Source organism: Aspergillus pseudodeflectus (assembly GCF_044049435.1).
Source record: "Aspergillus pseudodeflectus strain CBS 756.74 chromosome Unknown BJX68scaffold_2, whole genome shotgun sequence".
NCBI lineage: Eukaryota > Fungi > Ascomycota > Eurotiomycetes > Eurotiales > Aspergillaceae > Aspergillus > Aspergillus pseudodeflectus.
The window spans coordinates 1,115,476-1,139,659 of NW_027263778.1; the positions used below are offsets into that span (position 1 = coordinate 1,115,476).

General features: G+C 50.7%; 9 protein-coding genes across 9 annotated transcripts; 4 read left to right on the forward strand and 5 right to left on the reverse strand.

Annotated features, from left to right (window-relative positions):
* The first annotated feature begins 237 nt into the window (after nt 1-237).
* On the forward strand, nt 238-459 carry BJX68DRAFT_85930 (uncharacterized protein). Its single transcript, XM_071049888.1, has one exon. It carries the CDS (start codon nt 275-277, stop codon nt 425-427), a length of 153 nt encoding a protein of 50 aa, XP_070905146.1. The 5' UTR covers nt 238-274; the 3' UTR covers nt 428-459.
* A 239-nt stretch (nt 460-698) lies between these two features.
* On the reverse strand, nt 699-1,208 carry BJX68DRAFT_225331 (uncharacterized protein). Its single transcript, XM_071038370.1, has one exon. It carries the CDS (start codon nt 1,097-1,099, stop codon nt 863-865), a length of 237 nt encoding a protein of 78 aa, XP_070905147.1. The 5' UTR covers nt 1,100-1,208; the 3' UTR covers nt 699-862.
* Nucleotides 1,209-1,245: 37 nt separating this feature from the next.
* On the reverse strand, nt 1,246-3,582 carry erg13 (hydroxymethylglutaryl-CoA synthase). The gene is made up of 4 exons (XM_071038371.1): nt 3,022-3,582; nt 2,847-2,949; nt 1,708-2,789; nt 1,246-1,650 (listed from the first exon to the last, which is right to left on the reverse strand). Exons 1-4 carry the CDS (start codon nt 3,079-3,081, stop codon nt 1,513-1,515), a joined length of 1,383 nt encoding a protein of 460 aa, XP_070905148.1. The 5' UTR covers nt 3,082-3,582; the 3' UTR covers nt 1,246-1,512.
* A 2,290-nt stretch (nt 3,583-5,872) lies between these two features.
* BJX68DRAFT_225337 (M28 family metallopeptidase) lies at nt 5,873-9,423 on the forward strand. The gene is made up of 2 exons (XM_071038372.1): nt 5,873-8,717; nt 8,773-9,423. The coding sequence occupies exons 1-2, from the start codon at nt 6,246-6,248 to the stop codon at nt 8,956-8,958; spliced, it is 2,658 nt and encodes an 885-aa protein (XP_070905149.1). The 5' UTR covers nt 5,873-6,245; the 3' UTR covers nt 8,959-9,423.
* Nucleotides 9,424-9,526: 103 nt separating this feature from the next.
* ptpB (tyrosine protein phosphatase PTP1) lies at nt 9,527-11,886 on the forward strand (the record flags this gene model as incomplete). Its single annotated transcript, XM_071047886.1, has 4 exons — nt 9,527-9,606; nt 10,020-10,483; nt 10,550-10,815; nt 10,869-11,886. 4 exons carry the CDS (start codon nt 9,527-9,529, stop codon nt 11,703-11,705), a joined length of 1,647 nt encoding a protein of 548 aa, XP_070905150.1. The 3' UTR covers nt 11,706-11,886.
* A 451-nt stretch (nt 11,887-12,337) lies between these two features.
* BJX68DRAFT_225342 (VanZ family protein) lies at nt 12,338-13,563 on the reverse strand. The gene is made up of 2 exons (XM_071038373.1): nt 13,478-13,563; nt 12,338-13,351 (listed from the first exon to the last, which is right to left on the reverse strand). The coding sequence occupies exons 1-2, from the start codon at nt 13,500-13,502 to the stop codon at nt 12,729-12,731; spliced, it is 648 nt and encodes a 215-aa protein (XP_070905151.1). The 5' UTR covers nt 13,503-13,563; the 3' UTR covers nt 12,338-12,728.
* A 1-nt stretch (nt 13,564) lies between these two features.
* On the forward strand, nt 13,565-17,830 carry BJX68DRAFT_86012 (SAGA histone acetyltransferase complex subunit SPT7). Its single transcript, XM_071049889.1, has 4 exons — nt 13,565-15,200; nt 15,252-16,390; nt 16,443-17,128; nt 17,180-17,830. The coding sequence occupies exons 1-4, from the start codon at nt 14,120-14,122 to the stop codon at nt 17,772-17,774; spliced, it is 3,501 nt and encodes a 1,166-aa protein (XP_070905152.1). The 5' UTR covers nt 13,565-14,119; the 3' UTR covers nt 17,775-17,830.
* A 1,076-nt stretch (nt 17,831-18,906) lies between these two features.
* On the reverse strand, nt 18,907-22,016 carry BJX68DRAFT_275657 (putative eukaryotic translation initiation factor eIF-2C4; the record flags this gene model as incomplete). Its single annotated transcript, XM_071047887.1, has 7 exons — nt 18,907-19,272; nt 19,323-19,467; nt 19,504-21,156; nt 21,212-21,360; nt 21,412-21,602; nt 21,649-21,761; nt 21,813-22,016. 7 exons carry the CDS (start codon nt 22,014-22,016, stop codon nt 19,076-19,078), a joined length of 2,652 nt encoding a protein of 883 aa, XP_070905153.1. The 3' UTR covers nt 18,907-19,075.
* Nucleotides 22,017-22,371: 355 nt separating this feature from the next.
* BJX68DRAFT_225345 (uncharacterized protein) lies at nt 22,372-22,986 on the reverse strand. The gene is made up of 2 exons (XM_071038374.1): nt 22,877-22,986; nt 22,372-22,765 (listed from the first exon to the last, which is right to left on the reverse strand). The coding sequence occupies exon 2, from the start codon at nt 22,759-22,761 to the stop codon at nt 22,465-22,467; it is 297 nt and encodes a 98-aa protein (XP_070905154.1). The 5' UTR covers nt 22,762-22,765; nt 22,877-22,986; the 3' UTR covers nt 22,372-22,464.
* Nucleotides 22,987-24,184: the final 1,198 nt, after the last annotated feature.

The window sequence follows — 24,184 nt, forward strand, 5'->3', positions numbered from 1 at the left end:
GGATGAGGCGGAATAGGGTTATCGTGAAGGTATTAGGCGGTTGGTGGTAGTTGCCGCGGAAGATCCAGCTTCCTGCAGTATGGATGAATAGTAAGGATTAGAGAAGTATGAAATAAGAAATGGGATATCAAAGCCAATTCATGGCCAGGGTGTGAATGTCGACGAAACTTTTGCCCAGCAGGAGTGGGAAACGGCTGGTGGTTAAATGCTTCGTCCGCGAGCCAAAAATAAGAAGCAGTAAACAGAGAGAGCCAGGGACGAAATAATCTGAAACATGGAGAAAGCTCCATCAGACGCCGCCAACATCCTGGTCTGCGTGGGTGTCTTCAGGTACAGAATGGGTAGGGTTAGCACCTGGGCCGCCAGTTCCTGCTGGTGCGATTTTCGCAGCAGGAGATCTTCGAGCACTGGGAAGTGTTTCAGCTAGTAGCTGCGCGTCAAAATGTTACTATATTTTGCATCTTCTTGATATCTTCAGACTCGATAGCCTGAGGAATGGTTCGCGCAAGCGCCAGGGAGGATCTATAATCGGCAACGGGTGTGTTTCGTCTATTCTGGGTAGCAAAGGTCCTAAATTTACCCAAATATGGCTAACGCCTGGGTTTGCAATGAGTCGGCGGCAAGCAAGAGGGTCTGCCATGTCGAGAAAAGATCACGGATGCCTCCACGGTGCGTGTCCCCTGGGGGGATGTATATAAGCGCCGGGGTTGATATGAGACAGCCAGGATCCGGCAGGGAACACACCAAATGCCACGGCAGGCGGCTCCTAAGTACGTCAATCTGCACCGACCTCGAACTGTTCTAATAATACACTGGTGGGCGACTAATATGGTCTCAGTACGCGCCGACAACCCGGACCCAGTTACGCGCCAGGCTGCGGGTGGAGGTCAAATGTCTTCATTGTGGATGTGCGGGCTTGGCGGATCTGAAACAAACAGATCATCGTCGAGTCTGAAACTGAAGTAAGGTCTAACTCTACCTCGACGGGATCGGACGGGGAAAATGGTGGGGAGAGGATTGAGTGTTGAAAATGTGAAGAGGGAAACTGCATTGTTGTTGTCGGGGATGCAGCGGCGCGCACGGCCGGGAGATCTTCCATTAGCCAATCAGGGGCCAGATGCGACTACATTTAAGAGAGCCGCAGGGTCGCAGACATATGATTGATTTCTTTCTGGTCGTATGATCTCTTGGATACCGACTAGGTAGTAGTTCTACATTGGCACATCCAAATAGTCAGAGTGTAAGTGAAAGCGAAGGTCATAATCCATATATTTGATTAACAGTATTAAATTATTCAAAAAGTTGTGGAACTATCCTCGATGAAACCGGAAGCTTTCCAGCGCCGCCTTGTCGCCCAGTGAAATGTGCAAGAACCTGCAAAACACTCTATCGTGCTGAGCAAAACAGAAACATCATGCTAGAGGGAATCTAAAAAAATCGTCTAGACAGTGGTTCTCGTCGTGAAGAAAAACAAACGTCATATGTACCAAAGCATTATATCCGAATCGTCATTCATGCCTTGATTTCGTATGTCCGTCGGAACATGCCGTCGATCTCAGTGAGATAGTATGTACCGGGGAAAAGAGTCTCGGTGTTGCCAACGGGCTTGAAGTCCTTCTTCAAGTGGGCGTGCTCGCGGAGATCACACATCTATTGGACGTTAGCAAGAGAGGCAAAAAATCTGACTAGGTAAGAAGGGGTTCGTACAGCTTCATAGTCCGTGGGGGGCAGGACGGTCCGGGCATTGAGGCGGTTGTGCAGGTCTAGCTTCTCAACGATGTAGGACACATCGCCAACAACCTTGGCGCTGAACAGGGAACTGGCAAGACCACTGCCGTAAGAGAAAAGACCAAGGCGCTTGGGCTGGCTAGGGTCGAACTTGACATTGCTAAGCAAACTGCAGAGACCAGCATACACAGTAGCAGTGTACATATTGCCGCACAGGGTGGCAACGTCCAGGCCAGGCCTCACACGCTCCGCGAAGCGCTTCTTGGTCAGGCCCATGAAAGTCTTTTCAACGTTCTTGTCGGTAAGCGACGTCTGGTAGTCCAAGTCACGCAGTTCAGGAGCAACTTCAGCAAAGGCGGGGTGCGTGGGGTTCTGGAGATAATCGTTGTAAAGCATGCGGGCGTATGACTTTTGGACGAGCTTGCAGGTGGGTGCGTGGAAGAGAATATAGTCAAATCGGTCAAGAGGAGTCTTGGTCTCGTCATGCGTGACGCCGTTAGTTCCGTTTTGTGCCTTCAGCTTCAAAGTCTTCTCACGAGTGCCGTAGGCCTTGTAGCAAGCATCGACGGCCTCGGTGTAGCATCTCAGGGAAAACTGGCCGTCGACAACTGGGTATTCGCTAGTAAGATCGGGCTTGAAAAAGTCGTAGGCGTGGGTGACATAGGAAGCACGGAGGCCAGGCTCGAAAACGATGGGAGCGTCGGGGCCAATCAACATGGCTACGCAGCCAGCACCACCAGTGGGACGAGCATTGCCCTTGGCATACAGGGCAATATCACCACAGACAACCACGGCATCCCTGCCGTCCCAGGCGGACGACTCCAGCCAGTTGATGCTGTTAAAAACTGCGTTGGTTCCTCCGTAGCAGGCGTTCACAGTGTCGATACCTTCAATGTTGGTGTTTCCGTGGGGAGCAAAGAGCTGCATAAGAACAGACTTGACAGACTTGGACTTGTCTAAAAGCGTCTCTGTGCCGACTTCAAGACGACCAACCGAGTTGGGATCAACGTCGTATTTCTTCATGAGGGAGGAGAGGGTGGTCAAGGCGATGGAGTAGATATCTATCGAAGGGGCGAGTTAATAGCTGCATCAAGGGACATGAGCGGCACACAGCATACCTTCGCGGTCATCGCAGAAGCTCATCTTGGTCTGTCCAAGACCAATTGTATACTTTCCCTCACTAACGCCATCGTGCTTCTCAAGCTCTGTCTGGTCGAGACACTGGTGTGGCGGTTAGTAACCCTAAAATGAGGAAACCCCCCCCAAAAAAAACTATGGAAAGAGCATCCGTACCTGGCGGGGAAAGTAGACCTCGATGGCCTTGATACCAATGTTCTGGGGGCGGGCCGACATTATGGCGGTAAAGGAGGAGGAAGTATAGAAGTAGGAGGGTGAGGTTTCAGGTAGTGAGAGCAACGAAAGATTTTGGATAGAGACACAGAGGAGTAGGAAGATGAGGGAAGGTGGGGAGGCGAGATTGGGAGAGGAAGAAATTGAACAAGAGCTGGAAGATGGACAATCAACGATGGTCGAGTGTATAAGTAGTCGGACAGGAGCCAGGCCAGAAAATGCAGCGTAGGTCCTGTCCCTCCACTAGTCCGTGGTCCCTCCCTCATCCCCCTTCTCCTTCACAGCTTTTTAGGGAGCACAGGTCAATGAGAAACTCCGTCCACGCAAGAATGTCAAAGGGAAAGGGACTAATGCAGTTGCGGTGCCACTCGGGAGCTCCGCTGGTGGGGCTGATATTCTTTTTTTCGCTGTTGCGCTTCAGAGGGGCAAACCTGTGCCTGAGGCTAACCTGCGTGGCTGATGCATTCTCGATCATCAATACTCTTACTTACAGTACGAGATGAGAAGCAGACAGTCAAACACTGTTCGCTTGCCAATTACACAACTGCTCCATTGCTTCCTAGATCAATATCAACATCGAATTTTGAAAGCGTTTGTTGGATCATCCCACTAATTTCCACAATCGTTGGAAGCACACTGAAAGTCAACCGTGACCAGGATGTTGTATACGGCGTACTCTTCATCCTGTCCCGATTGGCAGAAAATTCCTCGACAAGAAGAAGCCCGACCCCAGGAGCTTTCATTCTGCGACTCTGCTTGTCGCTCACCGACTCTTCTGCTTGATCAATTGGATCAGTCCGCTCTAATGCACGACTTCAGGGCTCAAGCTAAACTTCTTAGGATGTGTACAGACGTCGAAGCAACCATATCTCAACGAACCTCAGATTTCACTACCGACGTCTCCACCCTGTGCTCTATCCTCATCAGGGTGCACTGTGCAACCCGGAGATCGAACGGGACAATATATTCTACGAGATGTATGAGAATGTCCGAACTTTCACCCCGGATCCATGCTTCAGCCTTGCATACTTCTCAGTCCCCGAACCTCCAATCGCTAGAGCAAAAGTAATTCCCGAGCTCCTCGTTGTTTGCGCGTATCCGCCCCCAAGCAACCCAATCGAAGTCTACAAAGTGGGCAAAATGGATCAGTAGTCCGCGCAGCCTGGGATTGTGGCTGCTTCTGACAGGCAGTAATGATTCTAGATACCGTGTAAATGTCATCTCGTCGTGAGATCAGCCAGATCCTTATCGAGTGAGCGGACCCATACCTCGGTCAAACGGATGTCATACACAAGGCAGACAAGGTCCGGACTCCGAAGTGAGTCCTGAAGCCGCGGTGGTCTTCGAGATCATATTCTCATTGAAAGGTCGCTTTCGTGATGGAGAGGCCGATGACGATGCCATGCATCCATGAAGCTGCGACATCGGCCCTGCCCCGCGACTCTTCTGGGAAAATAAATCATTGATCTTCAGCTCCTGATCTCGATTCGAGGCTTTCAGTTCCCAACTACGACGTGTCTAACCCTGGAAACAGGGGAAAAGAAATTATCAATCTTATCTTGTGGGTCTAGCTGGGCTGTCCGCGGCCGTATCATTGTAGTATGGGCCCCCGTTTTGCGCAATAGTACATAATCATGGTTCTTGCCTTGACACGTGCTGCGCTTTCAGTCTTCGGTCTGAATACTCAGTGCCTTACAACCGCTCTTGGTTTCTCTACCATAGTCACAAGGATACCTGCTACTTCGAGGCGGCATGCTTCTACATGCATCATATTGAGGCGCAAAGCACAACCCCGCGCATCTCGCGGTAATAGTAGGTACGATATACGCCCAACTTCACTACTAGTAGCTACAACGTAGGACCAGGACGGCTGCATCGGTTGACGGTTGAAGAAAGGCCCCGGTTACCGATACTGGAGATTAGACATTTCTTCTCCACGTCACGGTAGGTACCTAGTAGGTACTACCTACTCCAGAGTAGTGTAGGTACTCTTGGGAGGGCTGTTCAATTGGTTATCGTGCAGTGGCCAAGCCTCTTTCTTTCTTATCTAGACTCCGAGTCCGTTCAGCTGCTGGAAAGTCACGGTTGCATGTTCAATATATATTTACAAGTATCCATCAGAAAAGCCTTGGCAATATTGAACCTCTGCCAACCTGCCAAAGACCACCCAGACTTCACATTCATTAGCGCTTCAGTGTGGCTACGTATATGCTACCGGTGTTTACCTTCTATGGAAGGATCTTGAAGATGCTCCAACATCATCTCATGCTGCCGAATAATAGTCTCCCACTGCACTGATAGAAATTAGGAACCAGAGGCGACAACGTGGCTTTGGCTTCCCGGGTCTTTATTGTAGAGCTAGCCGAGGTTCATATATTCAAAAGCAAAGAATTTGAGCAAAATTACTTTAAACTGCATGAAGACTTGCGACAAATGCTGTGTCGCGTGTTGTAAAAGCTACTGCGTTATGCCATCTTATACATGATGAATAATCCAGCGTGATTTATGCTGAAACACTGGCATTGATTCAAATCAGGGGTAAGCCGTCGGGGGCCGAGGCTTCTTCAGAGTCGAGAGGACATCTCCCGAGTCGTAGATGTACAGAGCCAGCCCCTTCTGGCCACTGACTCCAGGTACCCAGGTGGCAGACACTGACTGATCGAAAGCCAAAATGTAGTTTCGAGGATACAGAAGCCACTTGGATGCCAAGAAGCGACCAGCTTGGTACTCCGTCTCGCCCAGTTAGAAGCCTTATTCTCCTTAATAATTCCCTTGGGAATGCGATCCAGAAACCATTGAACTCTTCTGCCTACCACAACAGTGGGTCTGTTCTTCACTGGCCTGCGCCACGCAACTGACTGTCCTTGGGGAAAGGTTGGATCCGGGTGTATCTCTCCGTGGCTTTGCTCCCTCACTTCAACGTCCCCCGTAATCTGACCCTCCCGTCGAAGTCCACGACGAGGATACTTACACTCTTTTTCTTTTCGGTCTGGTCTCTTCACCCTGCTGATTCATTCTCGTTGTCGGTACCCTGTCGATTGTTTTTGCCCGGGAGCATGTCGATGCTAGCCATTCAAGTTCTTTTCCCCAGATCATGATCCCTCTGCGCAGATTAATAGTTTCGCTATCTTGCTTGCACGGCTCACTTGAGCCCCGAACCGTCCGTCATGAGTAAAGATCAAAAATACGATTATGAAGCCCTTCCCATCCCCTCCTACGAAGAAGCGATCGCCTCGCGCCCGAGCTCCTCCCGAACGCATCTCACCTCCGACGTGGGCGACGATCCCGAAGGCCAGGCCCTGCTTCACGATGACCGCGATGCCGCTGCCAGCGATGAGCCCCAATCTCGACCTCGTGGCTATCACCCCCCGACGGTCGAGTCCGCTCGAAATAGCGTCGATGATTTATACTCCACGCCGCCCGGGTCGGAAAGGGGTTCGCTGGAGGAGTTGCGGGGAGAGCTTGATCAGATGGACGTTGAAGACCCCGGCCAACAGACATCGCGAGGTTCCCGATTACGGTCTAGGCTTTCAAAACCCTTTAGCAACCTAACCCGAACACTGTCCTCGATTAATCTCCCGTTTCGTCGGTTTTGGCCAAGCTTCAAGTTCACCATAAATCTGAACTCGGCCCGGACGAGCTTCAACTCTAATGGATGCATCATTATGCTTAGGTTATTCGGCCTGCTACTCGTGGTCGCCGTCATCTACGTCTTTGTGGTCTCGGACATTTTCAATTTCAACTCACGATTTATGATGGGCCAGACTTACAGCGCAGCTTCGGTGGAGAACTTCGTTCAGGGTCATATCAACGAGACGAATATTGCAGAGAACCTCAAGATCGCAACAAAATATCCTCATCTTGCTGGTAGCGAAGGAAGTTTCTTTCTTGCGAAATGGGTACAACAAGAGTTTGAGAATGCCGGGCTGGAGGGCATCGACATGGACGAGTACCAGGTGTATCTGAATTGGCCTAAACCAGATGGGCGGAGGGTAGCTATTGTCGATCCCCCAGAGCTTCGGTGGGAAGCCATCTTGGAAGAGGACCATCAAGACGAGAACAAATACACACCAGCATTTCACGGCCACTCAAAATCAGGCAACGTTACAGGTCACCTAGTCTACGCAAACTACGGCTCTCGGGAAGACTTTCAATATCTGGTGGACCAAGGGATCAACCTAAACGGCTCTATTGCCCTAGTTCGATACTATGGAACCGAGACTGACCGCGCCCTCAAGATAAAAGCCGCCGAACTTGCGGGGGCCGCGGGCTGCATCATTTACTCTGATCCATTTGAAGATGGTTTTGTCCGGGGCCCAGCCTACCCAAAGGGGCGCTTCATGCCGTCGGATGGTGTTCAAAGAGGTGGTGTGAGTATGATGTCGTGGGTAGTCGGGGATGTCCTCTCTCCGGGGTTTGCGTCGACTCCGAAGATGAAAACGCGATTAAGCCACGAGCAAACAACAGGCCTACCGGGAATACCTAGTCTTCCTTTGGCATGGCGCGACGCCCAGAGGCTCTTGCAAGTCCTTGACGGTCATGGCTCGCAAGTACCCAAAGAATGGGTTGGCGGTGTTCCCAAGGTAAAGCAGTGGTGGACAGGTGACGAAAAATCACCGGTCGTGAACCTCATGAATCTACAGGAGGAAAATGACAGGCAACCCATATATAACGTGGTGGGAAGGATCATTGGAATGGAAGAGCCCGAAAAGAAGATTATCGTCGGCAATCACCGCGATTCGTGGTGCTTAGGCGGCGCAGACCCAGGCAGTGGCACCGCTGTCTTTCTAGAGCTTGTCCGGGTCTTTGGGGAACTTCTGACGTTCGGTTGGCGGCCACTCCGGACAATCGAATTTGCCAGTTGGGATGGAGAAGAGTATAACCTGATCGGATCTACCGAGTACGTGGAGGACAGAATGGACCATATCCGTGGAAACGCATACGCATATATCAATGTGGACGTTGGTGTTAGCGGTACAGAGTTCGAGGCAGCTGGAAATCCCCTCTTCGAGCGCGTCGTCATGCAAGTCCTTGGTCGTATATCGGACCCCGTCACCAACGAGACCCTGAAAGACATTTGGGAGAGCAAGAACAAGAGGTTTGCACCACTGGGAGCTGGAAGCGACTATGTACCTTTTCAAGACCTTGCGGGAATCTCCAGTATAGACTTTGGGTTTACCGGAGATCCATATCCGTATCATAGTTGCCATGAGAACTATGATTGGATGACAAAGTTCGGTGACCCAGGCTTTCAGTATCACAAAATCTTGGGCCAATTCTGGGGGCTATTGCTGCTTCAGTTCGCGGATAACCCTATTCTACCCTTTGATGTCGAGGTTTACGCGGAGCACCTTGCTGGCTATGTCATCGACCTGGAAAACTACGCAAAGTCCAAGAAGATTCCCATCGACAACAGCGCCTCTGGAGATTCTTCCGTCAACCTAACTCCTTTGTACAATGCTACTGGAGTGCTTCGAGCAAACGCAGAGCAGTTTCAACGGTGGCCAAAGCTATGGCACGATGCTGTCTGGGGCGCTGGGGGTTTTGAGAACAACATTATAGCCCTACAACGCATGTCTCATAACTACCGCATGGCTAAGCTTGATTCTCACCTCCTGGACGACAGATTTGGCGGCGGGGTAAGCCAAGCACATTTCAATAGATCAGTGAACACACAGCTAATGCATTTATCAGATACCAAACCGCACGCAGTTCAAACATGTCGTTTATGGGCCCCAGCTTTGGTCTGGCTATGACGCAGCCGTGTTCCCAGCTATCCAGGATAGCCTCGAAACCCGAAATTGGACCCTTACCCAAGAATGGGTGGACCGGATTGCCGACATAATCCTCGACGCCAGCGACAAGCTGTTGCATGACTGAGTGCTTGAAGCTCCTCATCGTACATATACATCCTTTCAGCGCCACTACTCTCTTGCATATATATCCTCTCTCCATTTTCAACCAATTAGACTCACATTCTTACCTATCCTCGTTCTTTCCCAACTATTTCCTGCGACCTCTCCTACCGCCGTATATACCATCAACCACATCGCACTTTTTTCAACTCCTTCTACTCATCAGTCCATCTTCTTCACTTGTACTCTTTTTGCCTCTTGAGCCTGGTTATTTTCCACCTTCACAAAACGGTTAAGGTCAATGTGATTGACGTTGTGTTTTCTAGACGAAGTCTTCCTTGCATAATGCCCTTTTGTCTCGCCTGGCCCCGCCAATATCTTTCTATTCATGTACTTATCTATTCATGCTTAGCATCCATACCATTTTGCGCCTTGGGTAGTCAGCTAGTTCTTATTCTAATGCACGGCCGGCTGCGGCTTTCAGTCCTGGATATCTAGTAACATTAGTCTACCTAGGAAAGAATAAAAGGATTTCGAGACCTAGACTACATATGCTCATATGTCATTATACGTCTTATGTATTCGTTAATACGATGAAGAAGCGCCAGCACCAAGTGAGGTCTCTTTTCGTTTTCTCAATAGCAGAGAACTTGCTGTGCACGTATCTGAAGGAGTAAATCAGATGTATTTCGCCTGGTAACAATATATTTTGCGCATTAGTATATTTTGTGTAGCGAGAAGACAAAGGGAAATACTCGAGCAAAACGGAGAAATTTATCTGCTGTTATGAGCGCACACCTTGAGGTATCGAGCGGAGGTTTCCACTGCTCAGCCTCGGATGAATAATGACCGCAGATGATTTTAAATAATTTATAGTTTCCATCGCAAAGTGGGGTGTCGCGTGTGTGCACTCCGTAGATGGCCATATAAACATACCTAATTTTGCCGCTCTCCCTCCAGCAAACTCCGGCCACCTCGCGCTCTCCGTGGACCCCTCACGACATTCCCCCGCTACGAGACACTTAATACCAGCATTATCGCCGCCCAATACGACCCGGCAAGCGGTCTAGCTTCCGTGAGATCCAGAAATCTGGCCGAGCAAATCACGCCGCGGAGCAGCTTCCACAGCTGTCTCGATCTGTCGACACTACAGATATCATCCCTGCCCCCCAACGGCGCCGCTGCTATCGACCCGCCCACCGGCTCGGAGGGGCACCAGGCTCTCAGTTTTACTGCTCCAACATCCCGCTCCCCATCACCCGATACTCCCAGTTTCCGCAGCGACTCTCGAAAGCTTGTCTCGACACGAAAACGGGTTTCCAACAAGGCGCGCGGCGTCCTGGGCAAGGTTCGGGCCTTCCAGAGGATCGCTGCCGCCAAGATGGCGCATCCAAACATTAAAATCGACACCAGCGTTCAGTCGGCGAAGCGCTCGCATCCGGACACTGAGGAAACGGCTGAAATCGTTGATGGGCCCGAGGATGACACCCCCGCGCTGGATACCGCGGACAGTGACCTTGTCCCACCGTTTCTTCGCCAGCCGGTTATAGGTTCGTCCAGGCGCTCTTAACTTGAGGTCTTGATTGGATTGCAGCTAACAATCGCCTTGAATACAGAAATCCATCATAAGTTTGAAGAACTCGAATGGATGCAGCGGACTCGGATCTTGGAGGGGTCACAGGCAAATGACCCCTCACATCGTTGGGCGCTGGATGCGGATCCCGAAGCCAGGGCCAGGAACCGATATGCGAACGTGCAAGTCTGGGCGAATTCTCGTATCCGTCTTCGAGTCCCTGAAGGAGAGTGTGATTTTATCAACGCCTCGCCCATAGTTCTCAAGGATAGTGTCTCCCAAGAGGAGAGGAGATATATCGCGACACAGGTAAATCCGGCTGCTGGCCTTCGCGGTTAGGCGTGCGGCTAACATGAGAACAGGGCCCGAAACTGGACAACCTCTATCACTTTTGGCACATGGTATTTCATGAAAGCGAAGAAGTGGCCGTCATCGTCATGCTCACGCAAACGATCGAGTCCGGCCGAGAGAAATGCTCACAGTATTTCCCGCTCGATCTCGAGAACCCGCATATGTTCCTGAGACAAGAGGATAGCGACCCGTTTGTGGACGGAGATGAGCACCAGTCGGCGGAAGGAGACGCACTTGGTCAGATAACGCTTCTTGAAAGTACCTGGGATGTGGATTGTCGATCCGAGGTCCGGAAGCTAGAGCTTACCCTGGGCTCCGAATCGAAGATTGTGTGGCATTTCCTCTTCGCGGGCTGGGCTGACTATTCCAAGCCCGTTGGCGAAGACCGCGACGCGCTTCTTCAGTTGATCAACGTGTCAGCCTCAAAGTCCTCACGGCAGAATCCACGAATTGTTCACTGCAGCGCAGGAGTGGGACGAACGGGTACTTTTATTGCGCTTGACCACCTTTTGCAGGAACTCGAATCAGGCGAACTACTCAAGGCCACTGATCCAGAGGTAGACCCCGTCTTCGAAACGGTCAACCAGCTGCGCGAACAAAGGATGATGATGGTGTACAACGAGATGCAGTTAATCTTCATCTACGAGGTTTTGCGAGAGCAAGCGGAAATCATGCTGGAGAAGACTTTTGGAATATCCCGCCAGAGGTCGGACGCCAGATCCGCCAAAATCGCCAAGTTGTCCGACGAGGACAGCTACCTGCCTGCTGCCAAACCGGAGCTGGAGGCTGTTGGCGATCAGTGTAGCAGGAGCACGACTAGAACTCCAGAAGTGGCCGCTACTGACTGAGCCCTGAAACCTTCTTCATCCTATTATCGCCTCTACTTGTGATGGATCCAACCTTACCTTGCACTGTTACACGCCCTTGTTATGACTGCTCATGAATTTTTGACCTGCATACATTAACTTATCTTATGCCTCCGCGACCTTGCATCTTATGCTATCCAGTTAATTCCAAGGGGTCATTTACCCCTCCTCTATGACCTTATATATTTTTGCCGATTTTCTTCTGGTCTGGTTTGTCTTCGGTCTCATTCTGCCGAATTCTCCAAGCCTGGTGGGTGTCTTTCACTCTGGCCGTGATTCTGCTTCTTGCATGTTATTTCCCTAGTTTCTGTCTTAGCCTTAGAACTGGTGTATCATATTTAGTTTTATATTCGGATGGAGTAGGAGATGTATTCTATCTGCCCAATGTAGTGCTTCGAACGACATAATCCAGTTTGACGTCGTGTTTCCTCGGCTTCGTGATACCAGACTTGCAAAGATTGCCCTGATGCTACATTAGTTTCGACACTCCGCCGGAGTCTCAGTTGGCTTTGACCTTGAGGCCTTCGGAGACCTATACTATTAGCATTGAGAGCCTCGAGAAAACACTGTCAGGGGCCAAGAAAAGTGGTTCACCGGGACTGATGATGATATTTGTTGACTAGAAAAAGCAAAAAAAGTAAACTCCATTTGCAACCCTATTTACACGCTAGAGCCCGTAACTAACAGCTAGAAAGGAAAATAATTCCAACTATACAGAAGCCCCAATGGGGCACAGAAGGCCCTGCGGAAGACACACGACAGGGCCTGGTCGTAGCATAAATCATGTTAATTCGTCGATTCGGCCAGGATGTAGCTGAGGAGACACCGAAGATATCGGAACCGTGGAAGGTCGTGGTTACATCTGCGGGACATGCTCAATCTTCCCAGTAGTTCGTAAATCGGAACTGAGCCGTTGAAAAGGTCTGTCCCTTCTAATTTTCTCCGAGTGCCTCGAATTCAAGAGCAATGACGTCGGAACGAAAAAGAAGTTGGCGAATAACGAGGTTAGTCGCTTCTCTTGCCGCCTTCAGTTTTGTCACCAGGCGTTTTTTGGTCCTCTCTTTCCACAGCAGTAGTCCCGGTCAGAATACTTGGGTCGTCATTATCATCGGTATCCCAGTTATCGACGGCATTCTCATCCCAATTGTCAACCTCCTGCTCCAAATCCATCACGCCCGATTCCTGAGCTCCGAGACCATCATCTTCACGATCGCCAGGTCCCATCCCCAGTTCAAGATCGTCGCCTCCTTCGCCCAGAGAACCAAATCTTGCCTTGCGGCGCCGCTCGAGCATCCGTCGGTGATACCAGCTGCATAGCCCAACTGCGCCGGCACTTCCGACGATGTTGGCTAGGATGTCGAACGGGTCGAAGGAGCGGCCATTTGGAAGAATGCCCTGTAGGATTTCGGAGCCAACGCCGAGTACGAGAGTGCAAACGACGAGGGTTAGGTGGAGGGTGCGTCGGCGGGAGGTATCCGGGATCCAGTAGAAGATGAGGGAAAGGGCAAAGAAGGTGACTAGGTGTAGAAATTTATCATTCGGCTGGAGACTAGGGGATACGGGGGGAGAGTCGCTGTGGGGAAGGAGGCCGACGTAGGCGGATAGCAGAAGGAGGAATACAAAGGCACCTGGGGAGAGGGTTAGCTGTCTGTAACTAAGTACAAAGCTTGGAGCTGATCTGCATTGTGAGGCATCGACGAGCGCTTGTAGCAAATTCAAAGAGCGCGGGGATTGACAGGGGGAAATGGGCTTACCCGCGAAGGGATAGCGAATTCGCATTATGGGAATCGGTGATCGCAGAGGAATAAGTCTGGACGACTCCGGCGACGAGATGAGGCTCAGGTGCTTTGATGCTTGCCTGATGTTGGCTCACGTCATGTGAAGTTATGCAGAGTGAGTGGATAAAGCAAGCTGATTAATTATGAAGGACGCCGGCTCCTATACAAGGTAACACACACCTTCAGCGACATCTGCGGTAGCAGCCGATTATGCGAACGTATCTGATATGCTGAGCTGCTCATAGCATATGGCACGAGACTCTAGCTCGTGAATCTGCGTCTGTTCTGCGACGCCTGGGAGCTCCTGCTGCGAAAAGTGCACGGTTGGTCTAAAAGTGCGGCGACCGTCAACGCTGGTCACGGCTCGACCTGACTTCACCTCATCTGTTCGCGCAGAGACCCCGGTACGGAAGCCCGCGTCTTTGCCATCCAAATCCACGCCCACTCCATCCTTTGGGCTCCCAGAGACATCGTCCCTCGTTTGCTTGCGCTCTGTACCTTGTCTCTATGTATTCTTTTACGCCCCAAGCCCACTCGTTGTTGCCTGCCCGAATCTGATCCTAACGGTGGAGAAGCGAGCCCCCTCGCCCGCCCCAGAACCGGGGTTTTGGAGCGAGCATGTCGCTCGGTCACCACAACGCCTGGCTCCCTCCGGGCCATCTTCGACCTCCCGATGATCTCCTCGATGCGCGGACCACCAATGGCTATTCAAAAACCTTTTCCGGCCCAAGGACGCCGCAAATGCGCGGCTCGGTCGACGCCGACGGCCTTCACGCGGGTAATTTGATATCGGAGGCCGATACCACGGCGGAAGAGGATCCGCGCGTCGCTATATTCCGCGATTTATATAATCGCACTGAGGCGAAAATAAACAGTCTTTTTTCAGGTGAAAAGCGCTCGGCAGGCACGCCCGGTGATCCTGACGATGTCACCGATCCTGATGAGGCTGAAACCAAGGACCAACGCGCCGACGAGTCGGCACCTACCCCGGCGCCTGTCAAGAAACCCGCGAGAAAACTCGATGACGATGACTATGACGATTACGATGAAGACGACGATGCGGATGCTGCGTCTCCACCGCCTTCAAAGAGCTCCGCCCCTGTTCAACCGCTGACTGCCATCCCGTCGCCGAGCCGTCCATCGAGCGCCTCCATATCTGCTGCCGCAGACGCCGCAAAGGAAGCGAAGAAAGAGAGCTTGGAAGACATTCGCAAGAAGCTAGAAGAAGACAAAAAAGCCACAGAGGAGGCAGCCAAACGAAGCTTCCACACCCTGTTTTACACGTTGGAGAATGATAGAGATGCGATGCTCGACCAGCAAAGGCTGGAAGAGTCTGAAAGACAAGTAGAAGCGGAGATGTCTGGCCAGGGAAGCACTGGCAATGCACCAACTTCAGGCTCCAGCGGTTACGGTTCGCTGAGCAATGCTAATCTCGGCGCGTCAAGCTTAACCTTGAAGAATCTGATTGCACGAATTGATCTGAAGCGCACAATGGTCCAAGCCTCCGATGCCGAACTCCGCAGCTTGATGAGCGAGGTTCGCAAAAACCGCAGCAAGTGGGCAAGTGAGGATAAGATCGGTCAGGAGGAGCTCTACGAGTCTGCGGAGAAGGTGCTGAACGAATTGAAAGCGATGACTGAGCACTCATCTGCTTTCTTAACCCGTGTCAACAAACGAGATGCACCCGATTACTATACTGGTAAGGACGTACTTCGTCCCTATGATGGTTTTGGCTGCTAACTCTCTCTAGTGATCAAACACCCAATGGACCTCGGGACGATGACGAAGAAACTAAAGGCTCTCCAATACAAGTCGAAGCAGGAGTTCGTGGATGATCTCAACCTTATATGGTCCAATTGCTTCAAGTACAACACAAACACCGAACACTTTTTACGGAAGCACGCGATGTACATGAAGAAGGAAACCGAGAAACTTGTGCCCCTAATTCCTGAGATTGTTATCCGAGACCGTGCCGAAGTCGAGGCTGAAGAGCGGAGGCTTCAGCTTGCCGAACTTGACGGCGGGGATGAAAGTGATGACGAGCCTATCATGTCGTCGAGAGGTCGGAAAGCTCCAGGAAAATCATCCAAGAAGGGCACCGCACCGTCTAGGAATACTCCAAGCGGCTCAGAACCTCCGGGTGGGTCGGTATCGCAGCCGTCGGCACCTGTACGTTCGGACTCTGATGCTCCTATGGAAGGAATTCAAAACGGATTTGCAACGCCTCCTCCCGGGACACAGACGCCATCCGATCCCGCTGGAGCTGGGTCTGTTGCACCAGTAGGACAGGATGAAGGTATGGACATTGATGGTCTAGGAACGTCAACCGCTGCACTTAGCGCCTTGGCTACGCCTGGGATTGAACTTGCCGACCCAGAATACAAGGTTTGGAAACAGGTCACGAAGAAGGATCGAGCTCTCATCGCTGCAGAGCGGCACCGGCTGTTCAAGGGTGACAAGATTAACTCCGACGAGCCAGCCCTCCTTCGCACCAAAGCTGGGATGAGACGGTGGCTTCAGAGCCAGAAACAGGTTTCTGCAGAGGGAGACACTGCCAATGAATCGGGCTCGCGAGCTATGGAGCCCAACGCTGCTGGCGAAACACTGGCAGAAGGAATTGAAGTAGAGGAGGATAGAGTGATACCTGACTATTACGACGTGATGTCCGGTGTTCCTGACCTACCGGCACATTTGATCTGGAGGGAAGATACGGAGGGAAACCTTGTTGATGCGTCAGAGGAGTTTCTAAGGATCTTACCCAAGGGGTCGTTCATACAACCAGACAGTAAACTTTCCAGGAAAATGGACGCAAACATGAGGCAAATGCAGGAAACCAGAAAGATCTGCTCGAAAATTGGTATTGTGAAGCAGATGCAATTGCAGTCGCAGGTATGTCAGAGAAGATTTACAGTCAGAACAGAAGAAAAGCTGACTCTTGCAGATGTACCAAAACCAGTTTCAAAAATATCAGCCCGAACCGTTTGCCGAGCAAGATACCCTTCCTCATGTCATGAACGACAACGGGCCTATCATCTCACCGTGGGTTTGCAAGGCCGCCCTGCAGCGTTCCGTGGCCAAGGTCTTTTACCATACTGGTTTTGAGGAGTACCAGCCGTCAGCTCTCGATGCCGCGACAGACATGGCTTCGGACTTCTTCCAGAAGATTGGAGAAACCTTGAAATCCTACATGGAGGCTCCCAAAGTCCCCGTCACCGATACAGTGGAGTCTACAGCCTTGTCTCAGTGGAAGCGCGCTTACACCGAGCCGGAGATGGTTCTCCATACATTATCCTCTGTTGGTATTGATATTGAGGGTCTGGAGTCTTATATCAAAGACGATATTGAACGACTTGGCACAAAACTAACAACTGCGCACGATCGTTTGCGTTCGTTGCTCTCTGAACTTCTCCGTCCCGCTCTTCAAGACGGCGGCGAAGATGGCTCCATGGCATTTGCGGATGGTAGTGAGCAGTTCGTTGGTGGTGATTTCGCAGAAGATATTGACGAAGATTTCTTCGGGTTTAAGGAACTAGGGCTCGACCGGGAATTCGGGTTGGCTAACCTTAGCGTTCCATTGCATCTTCTCCAAAACAGGATGTACAATGCCGCCCAGTCTCAAAACACAAGGTGAGTTTATCCTCTTTCTTCCTGGAAGTAAGATCTGACAAGACGTTACAGCACTTCGCAATCAATCACGCTTTTCCCACCGCCTCCCCCATATCCACGCATCTCGTCTGAGACTGTGGCATCGCAGATTGGACTGGTGCAATCCTTCTTCAACGCCAAACTGCAAATGAACAATAACGAACCCCTGACCGAAGACCTTGAATTACCGCCCAAGCAACGGCCAATGGCGGCTCGACCGCGTCTACCTGCATCTGGCAAGATTCCTCTGCCTTCTAGCCTCCCAGGGCCGACATCTAGCCCTCAAAAGCGACCGTTGCCAGCCTCGGCTCCTGGGTCGAATGCCAACAAGTCCGGTAATATGGAGCCCAGTAAGAAGAAGGTTAAGAAGAACAGCGGCGTTGCAATGGGAATTGCCGATACTCTCGGCGAAGACGAACATGCACCAGGTCCGGATGGTGCAAAGACTTCAAACCCAGCGTCGAACAACGTGAAATCCGAGGAGACTGCGGCTACAGCCGAGCTCAGCAACGGCAAAGGCAGAGTCAATTCAGTGATTTCTGATGCTCCAACTTCTGATGCCGTACAGAACGGCAACGACGACACTGCGGTTCCCCTGACGAACGGAACTTCCATTGATGCGTCATGATGTATAATAACCGGCGTTGGATAAGCTTTCCCCGATAACCAAACCCCATTCGACTATAGCCTTGGTGGATATGATCTTTGTTTCTTCATCCTCATGCTTTCTGAAGCGGCGCTTAATATTGGCTTCGTAGAATTAGGTCGGCTTGCTTTGCTTTGTTTTCCCTCCTCTTCTCTTCATCCACTGTTTCATTAACCACGAATACGTTCATCACTCCTGTCTTATTTCCAGTCCTTTTCTCTCTCTTTTCTTTCTTTCTTTTTTTACTTTTTTTTTTTCCGCTATCGTCCATGTTTTGCACTTAGAAGCTCACACCTGTTGTGCGCAAACGTGGACCTTCTGGCGTGTTACTCTACGAATCCAGGGGGACTTACGACCAATTTAATCCATTTCTTAGTTGAAAAAATCTGCATCTGAACTTTCCGGACTCAGCCTAGTTCTGGAGCCAGGTCTGGCGCGATGGTCTGATTTCGCGTTGACGTTAAACTGCCTGCCTTCTCTACGTTCTTGTTCCTTCGCCGCATCCTCTGCTTTCAGCTTCCTTTTCGTCATTTCCTGGTTTAGTCAACTATCTACCCAGCCCTGGAGGCGTACTCACCTGCTCGTTGATGGAAGCTGACTCCACTCGAGTACGCAGAGCCTTCTCGATTTGGTGGTTCAACCGGCCGGCGCACAGAGCACGCACTCCCGTTATCGTCATTTCTGGATCACTCTGTTCCAGCTAGTCTCAATCAATTAATCTTCCTTCTCATGGTTCCCAACTTGAACTAGCTGGAGAGGTCCCGGTTTGGTTGGTCCCTTGCCATCGGGGTCTTTTGTTCTTTTCCCTCTCAAGAATATTAGCTATACCTATGCTGTCCGCGCCAATCATGCCTTCTGTGGGCTTTTTTAAGAACTCTTAGAAGAAACGAGCACGCACGATTTCTGTTATTACGTTACGCGGGTAGAGGAGGGACTGCAAATACTGTACGAGCATTTGAGATGGCAGGTCTACAATGCATCGAATTGGACATTCAAGTAAAAGAAGAGCGATCAATTCCTAGACTTACTTCAACGTACAAGCTGCTTCGAGCTTCAACAGTCCGATGACCACCGTTCCGTCCACTTCCAGAGCAGTCAGAATCCGTAGATCAGTCCGTCGTACCCCAAAGCAAGATGCCCTTGTAGCTAGCTAACTAACTAAGGAACAAAACCTCATTGAAAATAGGGAACTATTCGCCCTTTCATCTTTTCAGCATCCTTCCTCAAGCGATGAGAACCAGAGACAACGAAGAGTCGAAGACCAACTATCCCAACTGTATCTCCTAAATGTACCACATGCCGAATGGGAGTCGGTTCGAAGTACCATGAATGGGAAGAAGGCGTGGATCAGCCGGCTTGTCCTTCGGTTTCGGGTTGGTGAGCTTGACCTCCGGACCACTCTGAGGGCCAGAGCTTGCAGGAGCATCGTCATGGTGGCGTGCACGGGTTGCAACCAGATGGGCATAGTAGACTGCAGGGACTATAATATTATGTTAGCATAACGTCAGCCTAGACAAGCTGGGGACTTACAAAGAGAGACAGAAGTTGTCGAGCGCATGTACTGATAGCAGTGATCGTAGATCAAGTTTTCAAGTTCCTGAGGACGATGCTTGATCTGGTCGAGGATAACGTGGTAGTGGACAGGACGAGAGGTTCCTTGTAGAGCAATGTGCGACTACAAAAGGAAGTCCCAATCATGAGGGCTAGTAACATCTCGCTCAACAAGAGTGCCAGGTAGCGGGTTCCCATTCTTGTCAGCCGAGTTGCGATCGTTGGGCCTTGGGAAGGCACGGAGGTGGTGGCGCTTGTTAGCAACAACCACGGTAAACTTCCCTTTCCAAGCTTCATTGGTCAGCTTCATAAAAATCGCTTTGATGTCAAGTATCTCCTGCTGAAGAACGTGTTGGAATTCTCCAGCAGACACGCCATCCCGGAAGTAGTAGACGTTGTCGGGTGCCTTTCCACCACCAACAGTAGACATCCATTCGCGGACAAGAGGAGTGAGCATAGACTCAAGATTTGCGCGAGCAATAATCTCGACACGCTCACCATTTGCCTCGCAGGCTCCCCAGTAGCGGCCACCAAAGGTATCCATGCAGACCGACATGGCTGCCAAGGAGGGTAACCAGACGCCCTGCGGAGAGTGGGATACATCTGCACCAATAATCATGGACTGCTTTCTAAGCGCAGCTTCACTGACTTTGGGAACAGCACGGGCAGTGGTGCCACCAAGCTTCGCATTGACCTTCATAAGCACATTAGAGATGTACTGCGGGTTGTTCTTGGCCACATGTGCAGCCTGGAGTACCTGTGAAGGTACACCCCAGCGGCAGTCACAAGACTTCTTGATTCGACTGTATGTAAAGGAGTTCTTGTCAGGAACAATGATGACAAGTAGCTGGGGATCCTTCTGGAACTTGACGCCAGTCGCATTGTAGACTCGTTTAACGGCCTCGCCAACATCCTCCTTCAGCTCAACAACAACAGGTCGTCCGACAATCCGGCCCCCATGGCCAGCGTAAGCTTTCATCATTGAGTCGACAAAGGCTTCAACCTGGGTGCGGTTAATGGCATTGCGTTTTCCAGGGAAGTATCCTACTCCCCAGGAGTCCACTGGCTTCTTGTTTCCAGCGTAGAATTTCTTTCCTCGCAGATCCCAGCGACCATTTGTGCCGGGGTTCACACGCTGCTTTCCACCAAACTCAATATCCGGAGCGGGAAGAAGACGAGCCTTGGTGTGGATCATGTTGTCATCAATCCTGACCCCAAAAGTTTGGAGTACAGGGTCCTTGGAGTGGTTAAGCATGCTCTTTGAGTTCAGGATCGATTTCAGGCGATCGCCCGGTCGAGACGCAGCGTACTTGATCATGTTGGAAGTTTGATATTCGTTGAGCTTCCACATATACCGATGAAGACCGTGGATGGTCAAGAATTCCATAGGGTAGAAGACGTTTCTCTTAGTCATTTCAACCAGGGGAAGCTCCCAATGGGTGAGGGTGATATTGTACTTCCTCCGAAAGTATTTCTCGACAGTGATGTTATCCGTGACGCCGGTCGTAGGGTCCCTGTAATCAATCTTGTACATCCGCGAGTTGGCCCTAATCAAGCCCTTGACCATGAAGTCCTTTTCGAAAGGGCAGCCTGGGTAGTGAGGGCGAACCCCAATCTTCTTGATCCGACGGTGTACTTCGTAGAAACCATTTGAGTCGGTCTCACCACCACGGCCATCCGCCACAGGGCGTAGAAGGTGCGTTAGATGTTGATGGTCACGGCAATCCAAGATTGCCATCGCGGCGCCCATAAGAGAGGTACGAGCCCAGAAGCAAGTGTTTGAGACATCCACATTGACGATAAGTCCACGGCCCTAAAACATAGTTAGGGCAGTGCGTCCAGTAGATCTTAATAGGAAATAAACTTACAAGCGCTGGTCTAATAGCCTGGTATACTCCTTTGAAAGCCAAAACACCATTGCCAATGTCTCGGTTCTCACCATTGGAGTCGAAGAAGGAGCGTCGAATTGCAAGGAACTTCCCACTAGGGTACTCGCGTAGGACATGGTCCAGAAAGTCTAAAGTGGTCAGTATACCGGATAAAAAGGTACGCCGGCCAAGTTACTTACTGAGAGCCTCCAAAACGGCTTCTGATATGTCAGTTTTTTTGTTCAGCCAGGCGTTTAGAACAGCCAAATTGACGGTGCGTGTAGGGCGCACAACCAAGCGGAAGGTATTAGGAGTTTTGCCAGGAGGACGATTCTGCTCTCTGTCCAGGTCGACGACGACGTTGAGGCCGTTGGCGTAGTTGTTCATGGACCTAATTTTGTAAGTATAGGCCTTGAAGGGTACTGGAGAATACTTACCAAGCCAGCTTCTGTCCATCAAAGACGATATGATTGAGAGCACCTTTCCTAGCATTGGAGTTCCAGACTTTCTTGTTAACGATGCTCTTTTCAACACCATTACCGATGTGAACCTAGAATTGATTAGTGCAAGATCTTGCTAGAAGTATGACAGGAACACTTACGTCGTACTGGTAGACAGTCTTGGACGGAAAGTTTGTGATAGCATAAGCATTCATCTGGACTTCGATCTCCTTTCCAGTCTGGTTGAATCCAGGGCGTGGAACAGTTTCGACGGGGACAGAGTACTTGGCAAAGTCGTCAGCGTCACGGAAACGAAGATGGCGGAGTCCGCCTTCAAGACTATTGATCTGATCAAGGTTCTCCATAGCGGAAGCAATGAAGCAAATGGTGATTGGTTAAGAGGAGACAGTAAAGAGCTTCTATGAGCTTGGGTATGAGGTGCTTGGTTGGGGAGACTGGGTAAATCGGGGAAATGGTGTTGAGGTAGAAGACTTGTATTCAGAATGGATGTTCGATCGAAGCTGAGAACCCTGGGAATTGGGTCAAGTTGAGAAGATTGGTAAATCGAGAAAAAAGACTATGTATTGGGAGCCTGGGGATAATGCAGAAGAAGATAAAGTCTGGAAAGCCGGGAGAAATTGGGGGTTTATATAATGGAACTGGCGGCGCTGGGATAGACGTTTGTGAAGAGGTTTCCGAAGAACAAACAGCATGGTGACAGCCTAATTGAAGCTCGGCTCCATACATCAAAGTGCCCCGGTGAAGACCCGTATGATATGCACGTGTCGTTTGGAGGAAGACATGGTTGAAGAGTCACAGGCAAGGGAGGCCAAGGACTGAAATCCAGCAAAAAAAGCTCAGACAGTGAAGAAGGAGGGAAGAAGGAAAGAAGCTGAAGCTATCAGGAAGCATGGAGTGAAGAGAACTAAGCCAATGGTGGAGAGACAGGGAAATGGCGATGGTGAAGCTGGTGTTCTCTTCGAGCAGCAGCAAACGCCGACTTACTAGGTGGTTGACATCAAACGCGCCAAATGGCAGGTCGATGTTTCTGCACATGTCCGTCTTCATAGACGGCTTCTCCAAAGCCGGGTCGAACATAGGAGCGGCCATATTTCTAATTAGAATCAGCAAGTGTTGTTGCTATCCATATGTGATTGAGGATTCCTTGTCCAACAAGACGCCGCCAGCACCATCGAAGGTGAATCGAGGCCAGAAAATGACTTACCCGTGCTACTGAAAGCAAGGTCAAGGCTCTTGAAGTGTTGTGAATGCTGAAGCTCCAAAAGGAGGATTGGGAGTGAACTTCCCGGAAGAAAAGAAGAAGTTCGTGGGTAACAGTGAAGTTAGTCGAAGGAAGGAGTTCTAGGGGAAGCAATGTTGAAGTGTTAAAGGACGGAGAAGTTCAAGAAAGAAAGGAAGGAAGGAAGGAAGGAAGGAAGGAAGGAAGGTGTGAAGACCCGAGACGAGAAGAGATTCCGCTGGGATGACGAGATCTGGAGAGAGAGAGAGAGGAAGAGGAGGGAGGGAGAGAGAAGAGGCGATATTTATACCCAGTCCTCAGAGAGGAAAGTACCGAGTGAGGCCTCAGGCCCGCTGAGATGAGAGTTGTTTGGGTAACTCGAGAAGCAGGGAAGACAAAACGGGAGAAGGCGATGGGGAGGAGATTCGAAAGGCAGGGCAGAGCAAGGAACGCTTGCGAGAGTAAACACTGGGGAGATGAGGGTATTTCTCAACCTGTTTTCCACGACAACCGACCAAATCACACCTGACGTCCAAGAACCTTTTCAAACCTCTGAACTAGAGGCGCCATGATTTTATTTGGATCTTCTAAGTGCAGGTAAGATCGTAAGCCGAAAACGAGAATCTAGGACCGGACTCCTAACGAGGCAGAAGTCAGAACCACGGCGAGGCAAGGAAACGAAGCAGAATATCTTCGGAACAGGAAGGCTCAACAAAACAGTACGCGGAATAGCCTCACGCAAAGACAGACATGAGGTAGCAGTCTACTCGCATAATTCGACTCTAAGTGCGAGGAAAAGGTATGGTGTGCTTGGATACCCCATCTCCAGGAACAGCGCTACCATGTCAGAGCCTCGCATCGCGCAAGACGGTCTACAGACTTTGGATATGGTTGTTATCTTCGACGCGAGGATGGCAGATTCTGCCAGAGAACATCTGCTTCTGCCAACTTCCGGTTGCGGCGACTCATTTCTATATGCAAAGCGAGGGTTATGGCTAACTGCTGTGTCTTTAGGCCTATTTTACGCTCCGCAACCTTCGAAAAGCCTTTGACCTCCGATATTTGCGCCAGAAACAGGGAGATGCCGATTTGGCTCCCTGAATAGCACACCTCTCGATCGACGAACCTACTACAGACGCTGAGCCGCACGTTCGGGAGGACCCTTTGCGAGAAGGATTCGAGATAATACTTGGTTGAGACTCAGACCAGTCTGACAGCATCGGAAATAGTCATTGTACAATTCCCACCACGCCCTCTAACGAGGTTTTCGTGAGACATGCACTGTTGATAGAT